The sequence below is a fragment of the Heteronotia binoei genome, chromosome 2, assembly GCF_032191835.1.
Source record: "Heteronotia binoei isolate CCM8104 ecotype False Entrance Well chromosome 2, APGP_CSIRO_Hbin_v1, whole genome shotgun sequence".
In the NCBI taxonomy this organism is placed as follows: Eukaryota; Metazoa; Chordata; class Lepidosauria; order Squamata; family Gekkonidae; genus Heteronotia; species Heteronotia binoei.
Window position 1 is genome coordinate 143524457 of NC_083224.1, and position 25484 is coordinate 143549940.

The 25484-nt window shown below is 41.9% G+C and overlaps 1 protein-coding gene across 1 annotated transcript in view; it reads right to left on the reverse strand.

The window, feature by feature from the left end:
- LOC132566777 (uncharacterized) overlaps positions 1–25484 on the reverse strand; it is a 434283-nt gene that overhangs the window by 52204 nt on the left and 356595 nt on the right. Inside the window, exon 4 of the mRNA XM_060232157.1 lies at positions 8934–9139. Within this exon, the coding sequence (XP_060088140.1) occupies positions 8934–9139 (206 nt within the window). The remainder of the gene's footprint in view (positions 1–8933; positions 9140–25484) is intronic.

Genomic DNA, 25484 nt, shown 5'->3' on the forward strand with positions numbered 1-25484 from the left:
GTGGGGAATCAAACCCGGTTCTCCCAGATAAGAGTCCACACACTTAACCACTACACCAAACTGGTACACCAAAAAGGTAAAGGTAGTCCCCTGTTCAAGCACTGAGTCATTATTGACCCATGGGATGATGTCACATCATGACATTTTCTTGGCAGACTTTTTACAGGGTGGTTTGCCATTGCTTTCCCCAGTCATCTACTATTCTACTTCACCCCCAGCAAGCTGGGTACTCAAAAACAAGCAATGGTTTCAGTGCCATCACTAAGCAGCTTTGCCAGAACGGTAAAGCCATAACCTTGAATGTGTATAACTGTTTGAAGACAATGGAAATCCATTGTTAGACCAGCTAAATATAAGAATGATTTGGAGCTGAACTTCTGCCACATACTAGCAATGTAAGTAGTCACTGGGTGATGAATAGATGTGGACTATTACTCACTCATCCAGCATCTGATCATCTTCTTGCCGAGTAGTTGGTATGTGCTTGGTGAATATGCAAGGCTGTTAGTCCTGTCTGAGCCAGTTCAGATCCTATTTTGATCATGCAAAATATGTTTTGATAACATTTTGTGTGAAGTGATAGATGACCATAACTGGTAAGTAATGCATGAGTTATTTTTGTATAAAACACTACTAGTTTGATTCCTTCACAAAGGAACACCAAATTCATTTCCACATGGGATGAATAATTTCAATACATATACATTTTCTACATCTAGGAGGAAGAATTGCATGTTTGATGGCAGGAAAAAGAGACTCTGATCATTTTCCCAGCTGCTGTGCAATTTGTCTCAATGATATCATACTTGCAGTGTAAGTAAGAACACAGTCTGTCATCAGATATTGTCTCAGTGTCTCCTGGATGCTGGACTAATCAAGATAAATACAAAAAAAAAAAATCCCCAAACCAAAACAGTAATAGTGGCATAATTGCCCTCAAAGCAAAGTTGACACAATTTCTTGAGTGTTTCTTTTAAATACCTCGTGTCTTCAGTTAGCACATTCCAGGCCAATGTTTGGAGTTTTTCTTTTACAGTTAAATTTCAGGTCTTTCCACTCCTGCTTTTGATAATGAATATCTGTGTTTTGTCATCTGAGAAGGACATACAGAAGGCTTGCAGGATTCACAGCCAACTTACATGGCACTGTGGGAATTGCCTCATAAAGCTTTCCTCAGTGTGCTCTAGTTCTGGGGTGGGAGAAACTACTCTAAGTAATGGATGCTCAGTGGGAACTGGGCATTTACTCAGAAAACCCATCCATTGCTTGGTCAATTATTTTATTTCAGTGTTAGAGAAGAGTATAGCCAGAGAGGCTAATCTCTCCCATTCTGCAGAGATGACATTTCAAACATAATTTTCTTGTGAATCAATCTGGACAGCTCATACATGTCTCTTGAGACTAACAATATGGTCCATGGTTATTATGATTAATAGGGCACAAATTCCTGTCTAATTTCAAAACCAGTTTGTTTTGCATAAGTTAATACTCCCTTAACTTTGGCAACTTTGGCCCACTGTATGGTGGAGAAGAACAGAAAATTCAACAATGTATGAAATATTGGCACATGCAGTTCCTTGGGATGGTTGTTTTACGTTGTGTTAAAGCTCAGTGGGATTGTCTCCCACAGTTTATTCTTTCTAATCACTGATCACTTCCTTTTCTATTTTCGTTGTATATTCCATTATTTCTTTAGGGCTCGGCCAGCATGATGCAGTGGCGGACTCTATTCTGGAGAATGAGGTTTGATTCCCCACTCCTCCACCTGAAGCCTGCTGGATGATCTTGGACCAGTCACAATTCTCTCAGAACTCTCTCAGCCTCACCTGCTTCACAGGATGTCTGTTGTGGGGAGAGGAAGGGAAGGCAATTGTAAGCTGCGTTGAGACGCTTTAAAGTACAGAAAAGCAGAGTATAAAAAAGCAACTCTTCTTTTTCTTCAGCCTGACCCAGAGTTCTGAGTGTGCTTGGATGTGCTCACACTACACTTGCATACACAAGCTGCCATATCACTTTCTTCATATGTATATAAAAAATGAACATGTGGATTAGCTGGGGCAGATAGTGTAAATGGGAGAGTTTCTTTTTTAATCAAACTCTTGCTCCTCTGAGGAATTGCTGCATCAAGAAGTTAATATGCCAAATGATTTCAAAATATTTCTTACATCACAACAGTATAAGATCATCATATTCTGACTGCACAGTGATTTTATCAACAAAGGTTAAGAGGTAGTGAGTGATTACAAAACTATCCCATGTATACACTGTGACTGTGTAAAATTTCAATCCAGATTTAAACATAGTATACTACCCATTGGACCTAAGATGACAGATTTTTTTAAAAAAAGAATCATTTAAAGGGTTGTGTTTGACAAATTAAGAATCCTGTGCAGGTAAGAATGCCACAAGTAAACATTTTGAAGCTTCCTCAAGTTTATAAATATATCTGAGCATGAGTCATGTTCTGCAGGAATTCCCAGCTCTTAGTAAATAAGATTCATGTTCTTTTTTCTTTACACTGTAAGATGTAACAGTGACAGAACCAATAAACTGTAGAATCAGACAAAGAGGCACTTGTTGCTTGTTTAGACATATGACCTGACAAAAGGTAGGCACGAACAAACACAATTCTCCACACAAAACCCCAAGGAGGACAAGAAGAATTGTGCCCAAATAAAAATGTGACACATTTAGATTGGATACATATTCAGCTTCTGTTGTTTTGGTTGGAAAACAGCTGCAGGTGTCCTCCAATTATCTCACCATTTTTGCAAATATCAACTGTCATATTTAATTTGTTCCGTTTGTTGTGTAGCCTCCTCGAACTGCAGACTTCTTTCACTATGCATTTACAGCCGGAGTTTCTAGCATTCAAGCTAACTTTCAAGCTAGTCAATTAATGCATTATTTACAAGTTCAATGTTATTAAAAACAGATTCTTAATTTACTAATGATTTAGGAATCCCCAGGCGATTTTCCAATTGGTATTTTATTGAAAAGAGGAAATAAAACAACCACAACAACTCCACCAAACAAATGGAATGGGGAAGAAATATGCGGCTGAACTGTTTTACTGCAGTCTCTAGGCTGATTTTTGACTACCTTTTATCATTCTCCCCTCTTCCCTCTCATTTTGCATTCCTCAGTTAATGTACATGCTAGCCAGTTGCTCAGTGGCTGAAAAAAACAGGGAGGGGAAAAGCCCAACCACAATCTACATTTTTGTTTTTAAAAATGTCAGGCATTCTGGAATGACTCAATACATATGTTCGCCTTATGATACAAAACAGCCCAATTACAGTACCAAGCGAGCAACAGAACAGATTAAAAAGGTTAGAAGTCAAGAGGAATTAAACATTATTAGCATTTTCTTGCTTGTGTGCCTCCCAGAGTGAATACATAATATTTCAAATACATATTTAAATTCAGACTTGTTTCTGAAGATTAGGTCACTGGGCTTTTGTTCCCTCTCCTTCCCACTTTCTTATTCCAAGCTCCACTTTCCTTTCTTCCTCGCTTGTTCAGACACTTCATTAAAGCCTGACCCTACCCCTTCTCCTACTCCTGTGCCTCCAAATTACAGTTGCCTACAACAGAGAGTGGGCCATCATTAAAATGCTATCATTAAGCGTCTGAAGATAATTCATGTTAGCGACACTTATTTACAGGGCATACCTGCAACTTTGCAGTAACGCAAATTAGTTTCAAACAATAAATGTCAACATTTTAATGGTGACCATCACAGCTTCATGATAATCATGTCAGCATGGTGTCTTTTGATTTGAGATAAAGTGAAACTAAGGTGAGAATTCATCACATGGACATTTTCATCCTAAGCTACAGTTTTAAGCTGTTGATCATGGTACAGAACAACAAAATGTGAAAGTATTTTAAAGAGACTGAGAACTTGGGAATGCATTGTGGGGAGGTTGTGATGGCAGGAATGAATAAATTCTTAGTATCCTATGGTATGTTATGTTCAACACAGCAGGCTACACATTATGCGCATGTTACATGGAAGGGAATCTGTAGGGGTATGCAATTTTTCCCATTGAGTTTCATTCTCAAAAGTTTGATTTTGTTGCATTCTCCATGGAAATCATTCATTTTTGTTTCAATGACAAATACACTCAGGGCTCAAATGTTTTGCTTTATATTTTGCTGACTTCCTTGCATGCTTCTCCTATAAGGGATCCTCCCAGCCAGATCCAGGTAGATAGGAGAATGGGTACCAGTTTTATGGGCTTGCAGAAAAAGCAGAGATAGACATTTGGGATCCCTAGATGGCACATTGTTTTGAAGCAAAGAAAGTGATGGTTGCTATCACTACACAACTGGTCACTATCACTGCAGGACCAAGCAGCTACTAATAGGATCACCAGGTGAGAGGATGATTATTCTTCCTAGGTGCTTTATTCAGCTTGCCTTCTCCTCCAGATACAGAATATCACTGGGAACTACATTCAGCATGGTCATGGTGTTATTTCAGTTCTGCTCATTCAAGAATAGGATCTAGCAAACAATGAGGTACACTTCGCATTTGACTAGTTACACTGGAGCAGCCAGGGCATACTGCACAGTGGATTACTTACCTTTCTTTTATTATGTTGTGGTAGCACTGGAAGAGATGTGAGTAGTTGGCACGGAAGTGGGGCAACGTCCTTGTTCAGACCCATATCTTTTTCACCAGTCTCCAGGCCACCAATAGCATGGTGGAGGAGCGGCTGACGGAGATTCTCACCTGAGGGATCTACAACAAATCTTTTTGGAACTAAAGCACCCACCTGATGAAGTCAGGAAACAGATTGACAAAGCCAGAATGATACCCAGATAAAACCTGTTACAAGACAGACCCCAAAAAGACAATAACAGAATACCACTAGTGGTCACAGACAACTCTCAACTGAAAGTTCAATGTAACATCAGTGACTTACAACCTCTGTTAAACAGTGACACCTCTCTTTCAAAAGTACTGGGGGGAGTAACCTTTTCTTGCACACAGACAACCCCCTAATCTTAAACTCCTCACCCACAACAACACAACATCTCATTTGAGCATGGACACCGGCAGCCCCAGCGCTAGGGGTTCTGCCGCCCCAGGCAGAACCCCCCCCCCCACTTTAATCATGTGCGCTTTGTGCACATGGCAAAATGACATCCCCTGAAAGTGACATCGTCACAATGCATGCTCTGAAGCGGGAGTGAGGGCTGGGCAAGGGGCAGGCCAAGTGAGTATGCTCAGCCCATCCTTTGACCAGCCCTCTCCTTCTTCAGACGGAACTGGCTGGGCAGCAGCTGCCTGCATCCTTCTTCCTTCGGAGTGAAGGAAAAAGGATGCAGGCGGCCACTGCCCAGCCAGCTCCCTCTGAAGCATGGGAGTATCTGAAGCAGTGTGAGTGGGGACAGGAAGGGAAATGCTGTGAGTGGGGACAGGGAAGGGTCAGCATGAGCGGGGATGGGGAGGTGGTACCTGCCCCCATGGCAAGGTGGTGCACTAGTTGGCCACCTACCTTGCCTACTGCCATGTGCCAGCCCTGGACACTAGTACCAGAGCTTAAAATAAACTGAAGTGCCAACTTTGCTGCCACAAACACCCAGACAACACACTGGACCTAACAGCATTAACTACACCATCTCAGGCTCATTCACTTGTTCATCTTCCAACATTATATATGCCATTAAATGCCAACAATGCTCTTCAGTTTTCTACTTAGGGCAAACAGAACAAACCCTATGCCAAAGGATAAATGGACACAAATCTAATTCCAGGAATTCCAACACCGAGAAGCCTGTAGGAGAACACTTTAATGTTCCAGAACATTCAATGGGTGACCTCAAAGCAGCTGTTTTACTGCAAAGGAACTTCAAGAACAGAACAGAGAGGGAAATGGCTGAATTACAAATTATTATGAAACTTGGAACAAGCACCTCCCCGGGACTGAACAGGGATATTGGGTTTTTTTTTTAATCTCAATAGATATGCTAACCCCATGGTCACCAAGTATAGCTATATATCCACAGTATTTCAATGTATTTCTCTTTTAGAATAGTGTATCAGAATGTTCTTTTATTGACATACTCAAATAAGGGATATTGTCTGTCTATCTCATCACACATACTAACCCATCTTCCACTATATTTTACTGTATTATTTCTTCTAATGGCAAACTAGAATGATGTTTATAATGTATGTTACATGTTAAAAAGTAAATTAGGTGGGCAGGAACACCTCTGGGAAAGACATGTTCTCAGTTTAACCCAGATTTGCAAGCAATAGAGCAATTAACAGACTCCATTTATTGGCTTATGGCACTCCCACCATCATTCGTCATTTTGACATGTTACTGTTTTATTGGTTTCCCATGCAAATGCTATCCAGACAAAATGTTCTTTCAGTTGGTTAATATCACTATTTTGCCATTGGATTCTAACTTTGTATCACTTTGCATTCTTAACCACTGTCCACCAGGTATATGTAGCTCTGGTGACTGTACCCCATTGTCTGATGAAGTAGGCATGCACATGAAAGCTTACATTCTGAATAAAACTTCGTTGGTCTTAAAGGTGCTACTGGATTCCTAAGAAGAGAGAGAGTAAAAGAGCATATTCCAGCTGGGCTACAGTCTTCCCATGGCCCTCTTTGAATTTTAAAGCTCCACTGCAATACATCTGGCCTCCAGAGGCCAGATCTATGGCCTAGTGGAATCAATGGGCAGTAGACCTTATGTCCAAACTCAGGGCCATGATTTTGGGGTGCTGATATTCTCTAACATGAAAAATGTGCCCAAATAGATTTCTCAAATAGTATTGATGTTCTTGAAACTTTGAGATAATGAAAATCATTCCTTTCCTGAAATCCCAAATGAAATTAATGTGAAAATTTTTGACATACACACCCTAATAACCAGAGCAGCAAAAAGTGGAGGTGGAATATAAAACTGTATAACCAGGAAAGTAAAATCATGTGTTTAGAAGTAAAAGTTTTAATCTAAAGGAAAACATGAAAAGTAGAGTTCTATTTTGATAAGAGATAATTCAATCATTTAAAATGGAGTCTGCATTTCCTATGAATTTAAACTCAATAAAAGACTGCATGGGGTAGAAGCATAATCTGGTTATTAAAAATATTCCTTCACTCTCTCCCAAAATGAAACATTCACAAGTGACTCATTACTGAGTGAAAGACTGAGAGAGAGCACTTCACTTTGTATATCATGGAGTATATAGACTGGGTTTGGCATCCCCTTCCTGTCTAACAGTCAGTCATGAATGTTCTGAATTCTCACATACAGTACCCAATTTAGATTGTGATTGCATATGCTTAGGCTTCTAGCCATCAGATTTAAAGGGACTGTGTTCCTTTTAAATACCTTCCCTTCATTGAAAATAATGGAGGATTGGGGCACCTTCTTTTGGGGCTCATAGAATTGGGCCCTCTGGTCCAATCTTCAGAAACTTGGTGTTTTTTGTGGAGAGGTATCAGATGCTATTCTGGAAATTTGGTGCCTCTATCTCAAAAAACAGCTCCACAGCAGAGTCCCAGATACCCATGGACTGATTCTCCATTATACTCTATGGGACCTGGGCTCCATAGGGTATAATGGAGGGCCCGGAGGACATTTCCTCCCCCTCCTGCTTTCTGATAACCCTAAAGCAGTGGGGAGGCCTCCAAGCCAGGGACCCCCTATCCCAAACTGGGGGTTGGCCACCCTCTCTGAGCTTATGCATATTGTGCATGTGCATGCCCATATGAGATTGAAATCCACATGTGGATGTTCAGAAATGAAGGAAATATATTGTGCCACTGAGTTGGGCAGGTTTACATACCAGCACATGTAGGGAGGCAACAGGGGAATCTGTTGTTCAATGCAGTTCTTGGTTAACTCATCAGGATGTTTCTTCTTGTGAATGCAATTCCATGAGACAGATGGTATTCACCAAGCCCAGGAGCCCATTTATTCTCATATTTTTTATACAGCACAATAAATGTCAGCTGTCATCAAATGAGGGTGCATTCTAAAGAAATATTCACCACAGGAAACTGATAAAATCATTTCCTGATGATGTCACCATGTCAAAAGTGAACATATTTGTCCAAGTAAAAATCTCATCAGTTGGAATGGTAAAGAGCCCAATTTAGTTTCAAGTAATGGTTCACTGTACGTTGGAAATACCAGTCAACATTTCTTTTGGAGCTAGTGTTTATAGAAGAATAGAACAGAAAGTTCAGACTGCAAATTGTTGGAGTTGATTCAACTGTACAATCTCTTCTGTGTCCTATCTGTTTTGTTTACTGTGGAGCTGCTCTTCCCTGTGCAATTGAATTAGTTTTACAGTGACTCAAAGGGATTAAACAATGACTTTGATATTTTAAGTCTTGACTGGTAGGGATTTATAATTCCTTTCTCATAATGAAATAATTAACAAGAAGAGCAAAAATAGGGGGGAAAATCCCTTATGGTGCAATCCAAGACAGATTCAAACCCTTTTAATTCAGTGGGCTTGGAAGAAGGTAAATATGTTTAGGACTGCAATGTTATTTATGTAATTCTAGGCAGTGTTAAATCCTTTTAAGTCCATTGAAGTCAGTGGGCTTAAAAGAAAGGAAGTCTGTTTAGGATTGCAGTGTTAGTTACACAACCATTAAATGTTGTTCTTTTTCCTTTCCTGGGTGGACTCTACTGGGGGAGTGGGGGGAGATGAGCATTGGGTTTGTTTAATAAGGAGAAGGACAAGCATAGAAGTGTGGTACTATGTGGCACCTAATGTTACTATGTAACATTAGGGCTAAGAGACCTGTTATTTAATTTAATGGCCCACTCTCCACAGGAGAGTTCTAAATGTGACCGAGTCTCAACACACGCCAGCCAGTGCCACTGGTTTGCATAGGGGGAGGGCAAAACAGGCAGGAGGAAATTCAGTGTCTCACTTACTTGCTCAGAAGGATTTCTGTGAGCACCCCAAAGCAGACAGCTGCTATGTTGAAAACAAGGCTGGGAGGAGGATCCTGGAAAGCTATCATCATTTCATAGACCAAAAGTGGAATGCAGATCATTACCGCCAGGATGGTGCAGAAGACAACCCACTTGGGCCATTGTGACATCAGAATTCTCCAGGGTGACCTTTTCTCCAGCTGGTACTGTTGGGTGGGGGTACATGGGGAGGGGGAAAAATGAGAAAAAAATCAAGTGTCTTAATGCTGTGAAACTACAAACATTATCAACTAATAGTTCAGAGCAGAGAACCTCAGGAATGATTCACATCTGACCATAAATGTATGAATAGCTGTTGAAAGCTTGTTTGATTTTCACAAAGGGGTTTAAACAAATATTCACTTGTTCATTAGTCTTGAGTGATGCTTTTATGGTAGAAGGATGCATTAAACCCTAACCTACACTTGCATATGAGATATTTGGGGAGTTTTAAAGATTGAGACACATGGCAATGCATACTGTTTATGCAGAATGGCCTTGAACTACCTGTAACGGTTTGAGATACAGTTATTGCACATTAAGGCTCTGAATCTTCATGCTGTCAGAAGCTAAGGGGCCAGGCATGTCATCAGAGATAAAGACTTAGAGGGCCCAATTCAGAGGATGCTCTCTTGTCTCCATAAACCTGTCATTGCCTTGAATAATTTTCTTTCACACACACATGCATCCCCCCCCCCCCCGCCAGTGGTTTGAAATCTACACCAAAATTCCAGTGGGAATAAAGTGGAATTATTTCACCATTGTAAATTCACTTGTATTGGAGAAGGGATTAGAGGCAATAATTATTCTTCAGGGCTCAAAAGATGTTAAATCAGCCCAGCAGCTTCCTGGAAAAAAAATGGCTCAAAGGAAGTTGTCCTTAAAAAGCAAGAGGAGCACTCTGAATGGCCTCTGCTGTTCTACTATTCCCTATCAGCATGGTGTAGAGAGCCATGTGATATAGAGAGTCAGTGTGGTATAATGGTTAAGAGCTGCAGACTCAAATCTGGAGAACCAGATTTGATTTCTCACTCCTCCACATGAAGCCTGCTGAGTGACATTGGGTCAATTACAGTTCTCTCAGCCCCACCTACCTCACAAGGTACCTGATGTAGGAAGAGGAAAGGAAGGCAATTGTAAACCGCTTTGAGAATCCTTAGGGTAAAGAAAAGTGGGGTATAAGCACCAACTCTTATTCTTCTTCTATGACGAATCCAGCACTGGGCCAAAGAGGCAATGAGTTAAGCAGCTCTGCTTCACCCTGAGCCCCATGTGCCAGATGGGCCGCAGTAAAGTCTGGGGCATAGTACTGGGACACAGTACAGTCAAACCAATAAGCACCTTCTTTTTCCTAGTGGAAACATTGTGTTTTGTGCTGCTGCTTTGTAATTACACACTGAACCACTAGAAAGTAAATCAAAGGTCATACTAGATGCGACCAAGATCACAGAACTCCATTAGACTTTTAAAGTAAAATCACAGCTACCTGCAGTCCCAATTGGGTTCAAGGCCATGCACCCAGCACAGATTAATTGATCAAACTTGTACCCTGTTGCTGCTGTTATTAGCCCTTTGAAGAGAAAAAAGGACAGGTTTTCATCTTCTGCCTATCTTTTTTCTTTAAAAGGTGACTAGCTTTTATGCATATACAAGCCATCAAACCACAACCAACTTATGGTGACCCCACCAAAGAGCTTTCAAGGCAAGTGAGAAGGAGAGATGGTTTGCCATTGCCTTCCTCTGCACAGTCTTCCTTGGTCATCCCCCATCCAAGTACTTATGTTGCTTCAGTTCTGAGATTGGATGACATCAGGCTGTACCATACCAGTCTACATCCTTGATAATAGCATAAGGACCCCAGTATCAATCTGTGCAGGGATGAAAAAACACTGTATATGACTTTGACTTTAAAAGATTCTGTAAAGGTTCATGGGATCTCCTTCTTATTCATTTTGATTCAAAGTGGCTGCATTGTCTTCAGCAGTCCTAAAAGCAGTTCCAACCTGGGAGCCAGTGCCAAAACCAATTCTTGTAGATCCATGTATCTCATGGAAAGCCTCTTTCTAGAACAATGTATGGAATCTGGATGAAATTGTCTAAAGTTTGGATGCTGGAGTAAGACCAAGTGGTCTTAGGAGCAGTAAAGGTCCTTACTTGGGGAAGAGAGACTAGGAGCTGAATGGCAAATGCAGAAATGGGGAGGGGGCAATATTTGGACAATTCCACACATTCCTTGCTTCAGGCAATGTATAATAATAGTCCTCAGGTTCTAAATTCCCAGTAAATAAATTCATAGTCACCAAGATTTCATAGTCTGGACAATATGACAGAAGTCTCCTTTGTCATTTGCACCAGGACCATTAAAGCTGAAGGTCACCTTTATGCACAGAATATTTTAAAAATAAGCCTCAAGAAACACAGTGCACCAGAGCAGTATAGATCTCCAGTCTCTTGAGATCACACATCTGTCCATGGTTAGTGTTGAAAAGCTTGCACTAGGAGGTTTCTGGTCTCAGAGTAACTATAAAAATGCTCGTGTAACTATAAAAAATCTCATTGAACTCAATGGATATGATAAATAAAGCCCCCCCCCCAATCTCTTGCCATGCCAACACAGCCATGGTGCAGTTTTCAACCAATCACAGGTTGTGATCAGACAAGTTGTTTGATCTGATGTTGTCGCTGTTCCCTGACAGATCTGAAATATATGATTAGACAGCAACATCTGCCTCCCATTTGTCATTGGATGGTCTCCTATACTCACCCCTCAATGGCAAAAGTCTGGGGTAAACAGATCTATTGCACCTTTCTGAATGTTTGATCATTCTACCTCCCAATCAAGCTGCAACAGAAGGGAAGCGTCCCTTCATTTTTGGTGCCATTTTTAAAAGCCACCTAAGCAATATGTACGTAACTGCATAAACACCTCTTTGATTACAATATATGCCTGTGCACTCCTGCACCTTTTGAGGGGGAGAGGAATCGGGAGCTATGGAGGGGGGGAGGTTCAAGGGGTAAACTCCAAGGTAACAACACCTTCTCTTGTTGTGTTGGTGAAACAGCTTTGAAAATAGTTCCTAGCCAGGCTTCCCTATTGTGCCATGTTCCTCATCTGGGACCAGTGCCATGTGACCATCTTCCTACAGTGGGAAAATCTTAAAATGACAATGGTTTGTGGACTCTCTTGGTTTGTGATGAAACTCACTGTGTTTGCATAGGTGATGGTATCTGGTGCATACACAGAAAAGCAAAAACATATGGGTAAAGATCTTGTGTAGGGAATGAGGTTCAGTGGGGCTCTATTGCAAAGGTGTCAACACTACAGAACAGCAACTGAATCAGGGGAAATCATTACCTCTTCCCTTGTTTTTAACCTTTTAAACCACTTTAGCCATGAAATGCTTGACTTGCCCAACACGTAGCTGCACCCCAGTTGAGAGTGGACTTACCCTTGAAGAGGCAAAGGTGATTTTGCCTCAGTAATCTTTGTCCGTTTACCTGCATTATACTTATGTCTTTGTCAAGAGTTCTCACTTGCAATCTTGGGACAGAATGCAGGCTAAAGGGTTGATCAGCTTCTGGTTCTACCATGGACCCCTCTCTCTTCATCCCTGTGCTACCAAGGCTGGTTTTAATGACAAGACACAAGATGGAGCTGTGGCTAGGGTTAAAGGAAGGTCAGTGTGTTTGCTATGTCCTGTCCTTGAATACACCTCTATATTGTGAGGGATGGTTTCCAGATACAGATTAGAGACTCCAGGGGATTTGGGGATGCAGCTTGAGGAAGGAGGAAGGGAACCATAGCAGGCCACAGTTTCACACAGTGCACAACCCACTCAGGCCACCATCTTAGTGGAAACTGAACCCTGAAGTCTTGAGGTGATCTTCAAACCTACATGAACATGTCCAATATGCAGATTAATCATGGCATTGTTCATCCCACAAGACCATAAGGTAACAATAGAGTACTGGAAAAATAAATGACCTACACTGAGCTGCACTCAAATGTATTAACAAACATAGTGAACGTTGTAAAACTGCAATACGGATTTAAGCAGAAAGGTACCTAGAACACACTATGTAAGGCATATTGGTTGCCAGCATTATTTAAAATAACTAGTCTGTTGCATTTTTTCAACAAAACCAATAACTCCTAAATAGGTGTATGTCATTATTGTTTGTGTTAGCTTCATTGCTTTTGGTGCCTCTCTATCCAGTGAGTGAGCGCATAATGCACAGATTGCCCCTCAGTCTGCTGCCTCTCATCTAGCACTCTCAGCAGCTCAGTCAGCTCAGGGATAAGTTCATGATATCTGTCCCTGGACTGGCAATCCATGAGGTGGCCATGCTCTTCACAAATATTGTGCAATATCACACATGAGGAGATGACCAAGTTTATGCGTTCAAGAATGAATGGCAATTTGGACTCCAGGCAATGCCACCACACCTTCAGCCACCTAAATGAATGCTCCACAATAGCTCTAGTCCTGCTGTGGACCCAGTTGAAATGGGCCTATTGGGGATTCAGAGCACAAGTGTATGGCCTGATGAGCCACCTGCGGGTTGGATAGGCCACATCTGCCACTATGAGAGGTGGGATCTGGACACCCTGTATGGTCACTGCTGGGTTTCTGGAAACATAGACTCCAGTATCCATGGTGTCAAAGATATTGGAGCAACAAAGAATGTGGGCATCATGGTCTTAGCCCACATTGCCTATTGTCACGTTGAAGGAGCAGCCATGGTGGTCTCAGTTCTCTGTAGGAGCACCGAGTAGAAGTTCTTCTGGTTTATGAAGGCCTTTGCTTGCTGTATTGGTGCCCTAATTGTGATGTGGCACCCATCCATAGCCCCCATACTTTGTGAAAATCACATGTGAAGCCTGTCATCACCTGCACAATGAGAGCAGAAGAGAGGATGAGTGCTAACAGCATACAAACAGAACAGATTGTGACCTTACCCAACCCACACACTAAATAATAAATCAAGCATTATTTTCAAGTAGTGGCATCTGTAGGGTGGACCACACACTGTCACCTACTCAACCTAGTTTCTGTCAGGGAAAGAGATGGAGTTGGCCACACTGGATTGCTAGAGGACATGCTCACTCTTCCTGGAAGTCCAGGATAATGATTCTACTCAGCAGCTCTAACTTCATCACCAGGCACACCTCCACAATTATCCCAGCAATAGTAGACCTTGCAATGCCAGACTGTTGGCCCACAACCCTATAGCTGACCATGTCAGCGAGCTACCAGATTGCAATAACCACACGTTCATCCACTGGAATGGGATCCCTTGCTACTGGAGTCTTGACCTCAGGGAATCTCCCAGCCAGAAGATGATTGCTCCAGCCAATGTTCATCCTCCCAGAACTGCATAACATAATTTCTCCACCATTGAGAGGACAGAGGGTTCACCCACCAGTGATGTGGGGCACCCTGTTGAGCCAACTGAACAAGGTGAGCTCTGGCAAGGGAATGCATGACCATAAAATTCTAAATTACATTCTTTGAGTGGCCAGGTAGCATCACTGGATCCTAGCCCACCTTGATCTAATCACAGCAAGCCTCCTTTAGTGATGGTGCAGGAGCATCACACAGAGATGCAGGGTCAAGTCTAGCATACCCAAGGAACTCGCCATATCTGTCACCATCATCCTCAGTCACAACAAGGAAAAGTATTTAGAACAGGTGGGAAGCACAATGATTTCCGGCACAGAAAGGTGTATGCTTAAGAACCAATAAGTCCACAGCATTTGGTGGAAGGAACGCTGAGCTGTCAACAGGAAGCAATTATCTGCTTGCATGTTTATGCACAAAGAACTTTTTAAAAAAAAAAAAAAAAAGGCATGGTGATTTGTATATGCATTTATGCACATGTGCAAAGGACAATGCATTAAGAACCTGCTACAGCACACTCTGTGGCTGATGCACAGCAAAAGTATGGCTCACCACAATGGGGTGGGTGTACAGTGAGGAAGATAATGGTGGGATGTCTGACTGTTCCTCTACAGGACAATACAAGAATGGATCAAATTAGAGCTGAGGTCAAAGCACAGTGAGCTTGTTTTCTGACTCCAACCACAGATCTCCCAAGTATTATATAAACCTTGCCAGAATAACCATTTTGGATGAGAGGCATATGGCACAGGGTTACACCTCTCTGCCATCAAGTTGTACACATTTAAAACACGTATGGGGGCAGTCTTGGATTATGGATTTCTCCTTGCTTCTGCTGGAAAAATGAATCCTTTCTCTAATGCAAGGAGCCCTTTCTCCAATGTAAAGTTCTTTTTGGAAGGGAAGGCAGCAACTGAACTCTTGTTGATAACTTTCTATCTTTGTTATGATACTAGTTTACTTATGACTGTATTAAGCATGACAATTTTAATCTCATTCTTCACACTTTTTGACATCTTTCTATTATTTCTTTTCTTTACTTTTCTCTTTCCATTGTTTTTCTAATTTTTATATTCTGCATATGGTGTATACAAACATTTGTGTGTGCATTGAAAATAAAATTTGAATAAAAACACTTGTAACACCCCCCCCCCCCCCCCCAGGTATTCATTGGCCTGTGGACTTGCTGTCTGGCTGTTCTGCTGAAAGGGGCTCTCGCTCTTTGAAAAACAGGAAAGAGATGAAACATGAGAGCTTGTTATATACAGACTGGAGTGATGGAGACATGCCTTGATGTTCATAAGCAACAGAAGAGAGTCCGAAGCCCTTAGTAAGCTTGATAACTGTGAAGAGTTGTAGGAATACAGTTCAGGGAGGTCAAGTACATTACTACACCAATTTGCCTGTCATTTTCTTTGCAACTTTAAAATGCAAAGAGCTTACCATTGATGAGGAGATCTCTGAGATTCAGGCATGCTTCATGATCTCTACCTACTTCCTACCCCACACTGATTTTCAGTGCTGAGACCTTTCTAACATGGAAACAGGTGGCCTTTCCCTAACTGACTGTCGCCAAACTCTGCCCTTTGTATCTAAAAGTTATTTCAATGGCTGGGTTGCTATGTGCTATAAAAATAACAATGTAGCAAGAAATGTCACTAAATAAGAGCCTTTTGGAAAACAGAGAACATTTAGCTACTGCGAGATTACTATTCTATGTCACTGCTGCCAAGCATGCCAAAATTACTGTAGCTCATATCTGTGCTCCTGATAGGTTATGTGACCCACATTGTGATTATAGAAAAATACCAGTGGGGAGAAATATGCATAACCCATGTTTAGCTCAAAACATGGGTTGCAAGTAATCAATGTTTAAAGCTTATTTAACCTGAGTGCAGAACACTTTGCCCAGACAGCCTACGGAAATAAATACTAATATCCACAGTGCAGGAGGAAACTGGTACCCTAGTTGCACCAGCAGAACAACAGTGTTATGCTATATTTGGAGATCTGTTAAACCCACACGCATGCAAAATAAGGAGTCTTTCACTGCATGAGTTCCATAAATTAAGTTTCCTTTTAAAGAGTCAGGGGCATGCTGTCTAGTGGTCTAAGGAGAAGTGCAGCCAATGCCTTCAGTGGAACAAGTATTACTGTGATTCTTCTGTAGCACATAGAAGTCTGCCTGTTGCTATTGAAGGAATCTCAGCTGGTTGCTTCTAGGATTGCCTGATTGGCAACCTGGGGATACTTGTTTTCATGAAGGCTGCACTCCCATACATATTTCCCTGGTCAGAAGTGAATCCCATTGAAACAGAAGGACTTATTTCTAAGAAAACATGCAAGATAGAGCTGTGAGTCTCTGGACAGTGGGAGACGGCAGCTAATAATGAGGTGGCCAAGTCAGCCCGATATCATTGGTTATGCTCCTATCTTATCTAACAACAAGAATTTATACCCTGCATTTCTCCCTGCTGGAGAGTGGTTACATATTTTTCTTCTCTATGGCAGTAATTGTAGCAATGATAGATTTGTATCCTGCTTTTCTTACCCAAATGAACTCATGCAATGACCAGGTGTGCAATCCTATGTAGTAGGGTTGCCAGTCCCCATGTGGGAGTGGGGGGTCCCCCAATTTTATGGGCTGCTGCCTGCTGCTGGCCACTTGGCTGGCAGGGGGAAGCCCCATCTTAACAGCCATGACCCACTGTGATGAAATGTGGAAGTGATGTGATCACACTAGGCTTTGGTATTGTAGAGTTACCCCACTCCTTGATTTCATTGACTTTGGCCTGAAGTAGCTCTGCATGACATTGCACTGTAAATCTGCAACCTAATCCTGTACATATTCAATTAGTAGTAAGTTCCACTGATTTCTAAGGTGCTTCCTACAGAGAATTGTAGCCATTCATCCCATGCATGGGATACACGTTTTCACAGAATTAAATCACAGTGATTTCCTTAGTGTTTATTCCAAAGTATGTATATATAGGGTAGGAGTACACAAGGTTCTAGACCGGACTGATTTTTTTATTTTAAGCCTGTGGTAGTAATGAAAATATGAACTGCTTCCTGGTCTAGTCCTGAAATGAGGTTTATACCACAAGCAATACCTACAGATCAGCTAAGACTTCAGTTTGTGTATGCTGTTTCTGCTCTGTACTCTGTGGCTTTTCTGACGTGTGGGGGAAATCACAATGGTGATTTGGATCCAGGGCTTCTTTTGAGCAGGAATGCAGTTCTGGTGGCTTGGCATCAGGGGGTGTGGCCTAATATGCAAATGAATTCCTGCTGGGCTTTTACTACAAAAAAGTCCCTGTTTGGATCTAATAATGGTAATTAGATCTCATCTAGATTTAATAGCCAGAGTACAGAAGGAAAAACTTTACTGCAAACTCATTTACTGCCCTCCAATTACTACTATTATTTTGGTCTGGATCTAATTCAAAAACACAGTTTGAATCAAAATTGGCCAAGAAGAGAAACATAAAGGTCAAGACTCTATAAACTTGTAATCAGGCTCCATCATAACCTGGCACTAGAGAAACACAAACACTTGGCTTTATAACATTCTGTCTATGTGTTTTTCAGAACAGTGCCTGAAGGTTAGTTCTCATGAGCAATCCTACAGTTACATGTCCATTTAAGTGTTTGTTTGATGGAGGAAAAACAACTTTGGTAGGTTTCCAAAGGGTTTATTGAAAACAACATGGGGCTGGAGACCCCCGACTGAAAGGTGAGAAGGATCCAGAGCAGGATGTTCAGCAGGTGTAAATAGATGTTATGATGATATACCTGCAGAGACCACAGCATCACTAAATGCTCTTTGAAAACATTGTTTGCACATTTGAAGTGTGTGCTTTGCATTCTTTCTTGTACATCCTTATTTGGACACATTTTAATTTTGGCTTCCAGTCTTGCTTCAGCATCTGCAGTTTCTGGTGAGTGATGTTCTGAACGTGGATGCCCTTAAGTATATGCAGCCAGACACGGCTGCTCACATGAATTAACTTGGATTATAAGAAGATCCCCATTCACTGACTGTGTCTTCTTCCCCCCTCCACCTTTTTTTTAAAATGCCTGGTGGACTGTTTTGCTGCACTGGAAGAGTCATGACCCTCTCTCCCTTGACACTTGGACACAATTTTTACTGTCTATTTTACCCTTGGCGAGACTCACAGCTGGTCTGCATGATACCCCATATCGTTTTTATGATAAATGAATGCCTTTCTTAAAGTATCTTGGTCCAACTACAGTAAACGATATGTTGCCTCTGAGGACAGAAGAGTTTCTATTACACAGCTTTTTTCTGGTTTATTTCCTCCATTCCCATTCCTGTTACTTTCTTTGTTCTTCTTTTGATATTCCTTTTTCCCTTTTCTATCTTGGTTTATATTATTATTTTATCGACTGCCAATCACTTTGGGGTTTCATGTTTCTAGGGATTTTCATTTCCCGTTTGGCTCATTCTCTAGATAATTTGTTGTAATCTTTTGGAATACTTGGGAAGATACCGAGGCACTGTTCTGTCCCAAATACAGCATTCCATAAAACAATCAAAAATTGGCATTGCTACCCTTTAAATAGAAAACTCCTTTGCTCCCCCATCTCTTACCTTCTGCCAATACATTCAAGGATCTTTCCTATCATCATAATGCAGTTCAAGTTTTCAGGTGTTTCATGAAAGTGGGGAGAAGTGAAAGGAGATGCCTTTCAGGAGAAAATGACTTCCAGATGGTAGGACCTACAATTGCAAAGGGATGACCACTGGACAATGTAAGGTTTTATTTGAACATAGCACCCCACCACCACCCAAAGAATCACAAACTGGAGTATGGCTTTCTTGGAAGCAAGGCTAGCTTTGTGCTTTCCATGAAGTGGGAACAGAGAAATGAGACACAGCAAGGGTTATTCACATCATTGGATACCAACAGCATGAATTTACACTCAGTCCAACATAAACGAAGCCTCAGTAATATGGGCACAATTACTCCACGCATTATGATGAATCCTTTTTTCCTTCCTGAATGATCAACACAGCAATCACTAATCCACTTGAATGACATCAGCTCCACAAGTACTTCCATTATCAGTAAATCATGGTTCCCTAGAACTCAGACCACTAACTACAACACCTGCTAGGAAACAGTTATTTGTGCCTTACCAAACATAAATATCACACATGTTTCTACCATGAGGATGGCAGTTGTGCTGATCTCACGGGCATTTGGGATTGGTGATCTCACTACTGAACCTGCTACACATCCATCCTAAGAACATAAGAGAAGCCATGTTGGATCGGGCCAATGATCCATCCAGTTCAACACTCTGTGTCACACAGCGACAAAAAAACAAACAAATACAAAACCAGGTGCCATCAGGAGGTCCATCAGTGGGGCCAGGACACTAGAGGCTATCCCACTGTTGCCCCCCAAGAACCAAGAATACAGAGCATCACTGCCCCAGAGAGTTTAAACAATATGCTGTGGCTAATAGCCACTAATGGACCTCTACTCCATATGTTTATCCAATCCCCTCTTGAAACTGGCTATGCTTATAGCCGCCACCACTTCCTGTGGCAGTGAATTCCATGTGTTAATCACCCTTTGGGTGAAGAAGTACTTCCTTTTATCCATTCTAATCCCATGCAATATCTAATGATCTGTTAATTTTGAATTGATTTCCCCTTTGTTTTTGTATTTTTAGAACAGTGGTCCCCAACCTTTTTGGCACAAGGGACCAGTTTTATGAAAGGCAATTTTTCCAAAGACCTGGTGGGGGGGGGGCACAATGGTTTGGGGATGATACAATTGTGCACTTTATTTTGGTGTGGTGGTTAAGTGCACAGACTCTTATCTAGGAGAACTGGGTTTGATTCCCCACTCCTCCACTTGCAGCTGCTGGAATGGCCTTGGGTCAGCCATAGCTCTCACAGCATTGTCCTTGAAAGGGCAGCTTCTGGGAGAGCTGTAAGCCAAAATGCCCTCAAAATGAGGTTAGGGAATTGTCAGGTGGGCACCTGGCTTAATCAGGATCTTTTACCTGTGTATACAGGATTCCACATCCAGAAATTAATGCTTAAAAATATTAGGGACTCTAATTAAGTAAACCAATTACAATTTACTCCAGAAAAATATAGGCTTGCATACAAGATAAAATACTCATAAAATCATTCATACAGTCCTAGGAAATATATAGAGAGCTATAGAGACAACATATGGGTAGACAAACAGGGTGATAATTACCGATCGTATTCTTCAAGAAGGCTCCAATGGCGATGATAGAGGACAGGGGAAATGGGACCCTCAACTGGCCAAGAATCAGGGATGGATCTAGACAGCGGAACTGGAGTACTGCTAGATGCACACATGTGGGGAGCTGTGTTACAGGTTATATAGACTATCTTGAGCCCTTAGGGGATGGGAGGCACAGGGGTGGATGACAGGTGGTCAGCTGATACATGACCTCAGAAAAGGGGAGGCTCTGCAATGACCATAAAGGCTGGACTTCTGCAGTAGCCAATAGCAAGTTAATTGGTGGCACCTAATTGAGTGCCCATGACTGACCAATGAACAAGCTTTGTCCAGGGGTACCTGGTTGGACTTTCAGGTTGCAATGGACCAGGGTGAGGCTCCAAAATGGGGAAAAGAATGGGGGAAATTACTAAGTGGAGGTGTGCTTGAGTTTACCAAACTTATCTAAAATGGTGACAATAGATGGCCAAATTGCTACCTAAGGTAACACCCGATTTACACAAAGGAATGTGGCTCTGGCTGAAGATGGTCTTCCTCTTGTTCAGTCTTCTTGGCACCGATCTTTGTCCTGAGTTCCATTAGACAAAGGCTTAGGCGGTCTGGCAGGATCCACGCCTAAGATAAGCTTGATTGCCTTATGCAGAAGTTGAAGCAGCTGTTGGATATGGAGTCAGGAAAACAAGATGGAGTCTGGTGGTGTTAGCCTTTGGTTCATGGAAACAGGTTGGAAATTGTTTGCCTGTAAAGTTCATGGTGGCATGGCTTCTTCCACTGCACCGGCCAAGACTGGGCACACAAGGAGCAGCTGGAAGCTCATCTGTAGTTCTGGCTAACACCCATCCAGAGATGTAGAATGCTGCTGCAAAGCTGAGGCTTATAGTAGCCACATAAGCCTTAGAAACTGTGGGCAAAGTCCACTTCTTAGAGCAGATGTTTGCGAGTAAAAACTCCAGGCACCCTGGCAACCATACTGGTGATCACGATGTCCATGTGTATGAAAAGCAGGGGCTTTTTCTTACAAAGGTTTGGAACACTTTCCCTATGAAGAAAGGTTAAAACACTTGGGGCTCTTTAGCTTGGAGAAACGTCGACTGCGGGGTGACATGATAGAGGTTTACAAGATTATGTATGGGATGGAGAAAGTAGAGAAATAAGTACTTTTCTCCCTTTCTTACAATACAAGAACTCGTGGGCATTCAATGAAATTGCTGAGCAGTCAGGTTAAAACGGATAAAAGGAAGTACTTCTTCACCCAAAGGGTGACACAGAGTGTTGGACTGGATGGGCCATTGGCCTTATCCAACATGGCTTCTCTTATGTTCTTATGAGTCACAGACTTCCAGCCTAACCTGTCTCATGGGATTGTTGTTCAGATCAAACGGAGGAAAGGAGAATGATGTAAGCTGCTTTGGTCCCCTCACACTGTGAAGAAAGACTGTCCTTTTCCTATGTAGAGGCTGCAGGGAGGGAGAAAGCAATGAAATCCTGAAGTCAGAGGTGCAGATAAAGGGAAGGAGATAGGGTTGCCAACTCCAGGTTAGGAAATTCCTGGAGATTTAGGGGATGGGGCTGGAGAGGGTTGGAGAGGAGGGATAAGACCTCAGACAGGTACAATGCTATTTCTTCCTGGGGGACCACTGGAGATCACTCAGATTTACAACTGCTCTCCAGATGGAAGAGATCAGTTCCCCTTGAGGTGTGTGTATGGGAGAGTCAATGCCTTCACTTAGGTGGGTGGGAAGACATCAAGGGTGGTGGACACTCGCTCAGAGCCTCCTTCTAGAGCTCATTGTATTTTTCTTTACAACGGTCCTTACTCCTAGTTCAACATAAAATTCCAGCAATCCCCATCCATACAGGTAAGATCTGACTAAATCTTATACTGAGTCAAGCACTGATCTTTTATGCTCAGTGTTGTGTACTTTGCTAGCAGCTCTCCAGGGTCTTAGGTAGAGGTCTTTCAGATCATTTATTACGGCCCAGGAGTTGGGAACCTCTGTTTTAGAAGGTATATGCTTGACCTCACTAACTCTTAAGCACATATTTCCTAAATTAAAATAAAGTCCACCCTCCCAAAGCAGTGCTATCTCTTGTCAGCAAAGCTGGCCCACTTAGCTCTGTAGATATAGATAGATTTTTCAATACCACATTATATACGGTATTGCTGGTATATCACAAAAGAAAGAAGTGTTAGGAGAGTGCAGGGAAAGGCCGTAGGCAACTACATTGCTGCATTCTAGTCAAGCTGCAGCCTATGTAACAACTAACACAATCTCACATAGTTTTTCAGCTTAGTTTCACTCCTGATACCTTAAAATTTTAACCTTTTTTGCACACAGCTTACCTCGCAGTCACAATCCTGTTCCCTCCTCAGCGTCTGTCAGATTTCCCACCATCTGCGCTGGAGTTACAGGAAGTGCCGTGGCTTTTGCATAGCAAACGTAAACTGGGTTTTAGCAATTTACGTTTGCTATGCAAAAGCTGCGGCACTTCCTGTAACTTCGGCGCAGATGGTGGGAAATCCGATCTGACGCTGCGGAGGGAACAGGATTGTGACTGCGAGGTAAGCTGTGTGCGAAAACGGTCGATGATGCAGTAGTTAGTACTGACAGAAAGCAGCCTATGTAACAGCACCATTGCAATTACCTTTACTTGTTCAAAAAGTGTAATTCCCTTTCTCAGTCTGACTACTTCATAACCCTACTTTTTCTAGTAGTTCATATTTTCTTTACAAATGGCTTAAGAATGAATCTTTTGGTGCTGAACAAGATGCAAAAGCAGATGCACATGAAAACTGTTTTTCTGATGCCAATTTGCTGCAGCATAAATGCCAAAGGAGTAAAAACCCTGCATCCAGTGACTGTCTGGTTTATGACATCATATGATGGGCTGAGCAGGTTGAGGCAGATACATTTCTTAAGAATCTGGGTGTCCCATTCTTCTACCTAACAAATGACTGGCTTGAAACCTCTGATAGCATAGTGGATAGGAAGAAGGGCACTAAAATGGTTTACTTAAGTTTTATTGATGTTCTTTTCAAATATGACTTTTTATCATTTAAAAAAATTGTAAACTGCTTTGGTTGCTATTTTTTTTAGCAGAAAGGTAAGACAGAAGTGGTCCAACAAATAAAAAATATAAGGTCAATTGTGCTACTTTTAATGCATATTTTACACAGACAGAAATCATTGCACACCAAGAAAAAAAGCATTCATAAACATCACAATTTTTCAATATGCGTATGCTTGATGACCCACAGAAGTGTACTTTGCTGACCTATCATACCCATCTATCATATAGTGGATATCGTACATTTCCTTCTAAAACTTTTCCTAGTTAACACTAGATCACAAACAAGTTCAATAATGATGATCAGGTATCAGGTATCAAGAGCTGAAGAATGGCAAGCACTCTGCATTTTTAAGTTAAACATACTTAGCATGATTTGCATATTATTTGCAAGACCACAATGGGTGTGAAATCACAGCTGATGGCAAGTGGTTTATGCTATTCTTATGCTGGTCTTTTAAACCCCAAAGGGGGAAAATAACTTTTACATAAACATTCTCAAGGTTTAGAAATAATGAAACTTGACAGACGTAATACATCTTGTCTTCTCTTGGTTGTCTAATTTTATTCTATTCCACTTTGCTATCATGTTTGTCAAAATTTGTTTTGATACATAAGTACCACAATAATCTGCCTTATATAATGAGCTGGACCATTGGTCTACCTAGCTCAGTACTGTCTGCTTTAACTCACTGTAGGTCTCCTGGGTCTCCTGTAAAGGTCTTTACATCACCTAGTGCTTTAACTGGAGATGTTGATGAATGAACGTTTATCTGTTCTGCCACTGAGCCATAGCCATTCAGATACTCCGATTATATAAAAAAAAAAGTCTAGAAATGTGTAACCAAAGCTTGGGACTCCAGTGGCTCAAAAGAAAGCAAGCCGAGCCTCACATTCAACAGAATGCAGATATGTGGTTGTTTCTTCTCCAGATGTTGATCCAACTCAGGATGGGGGAAAAGATGATTTGCCCAAAACATGTGTGATATTTAGAATAGCTAATACTCAAAAGGCAGATGTCTGACAGTGAGTATTCCCTATCCAGGGGATAGCTTAAACTAGCACTCACCAAACCTAGAGCAGGGGTAGTGAATCAAGGGGTGGATATCAGTGGAGGCAAAACTTAAGGACCCTGTGGAATACCTGAGAGATCAAGGGGCAGAATGAATGAGTGAAGGCAGAACATACAGAAAATACAGAGAGAGGTGCAAAGCTCTCTATCTCTCCCCCTCCCCTTCTTGCTCCAGAGATGTCAAGAAGGAAAGGTTAGCAGGAAAGGCAGTCAGAGACAACTGCAATATTTAAAGAAGCGGTTTTGGAGGTACCTGGGTTGAAAATAAAAGCTAAAAGTGACTGCAAAACTAGCACTGCTAAATTCTTAAATGTACAGAACTGCAAATCCTTTGCCTTACAAAGTACTAGATAGATAAAAACTGGCCTTTTCCCTGTACTGCATGAGAAAAATGTCTTTGGGCAGCTGGATAGAAGAGGGGGATGATCATACCAGTAGAGATGTAGCAAGTTAGTCTCTCTCTCTCTCGGCTTGACTTCGCAAACGAAGATTTAAGAAGGGTGCAGTAGTCCACGTCTTCTGCAGGCTCGTTGGTGGCTGACAAGTCCAATGCGGGACAGGCAGGTCCGGCCACAGTGGCTGCAGGGAAAAGTCTGATTTGGAGTTGGTGCTGTAGCAGTACGATTCTTCCTCAATCTCCTTTTGTCCTCAAGACCAGCTATGCGTGCGTTCTCAAAGGAAGAGACAGCCTGGTGGATGGTGTGCCTCCATGCTT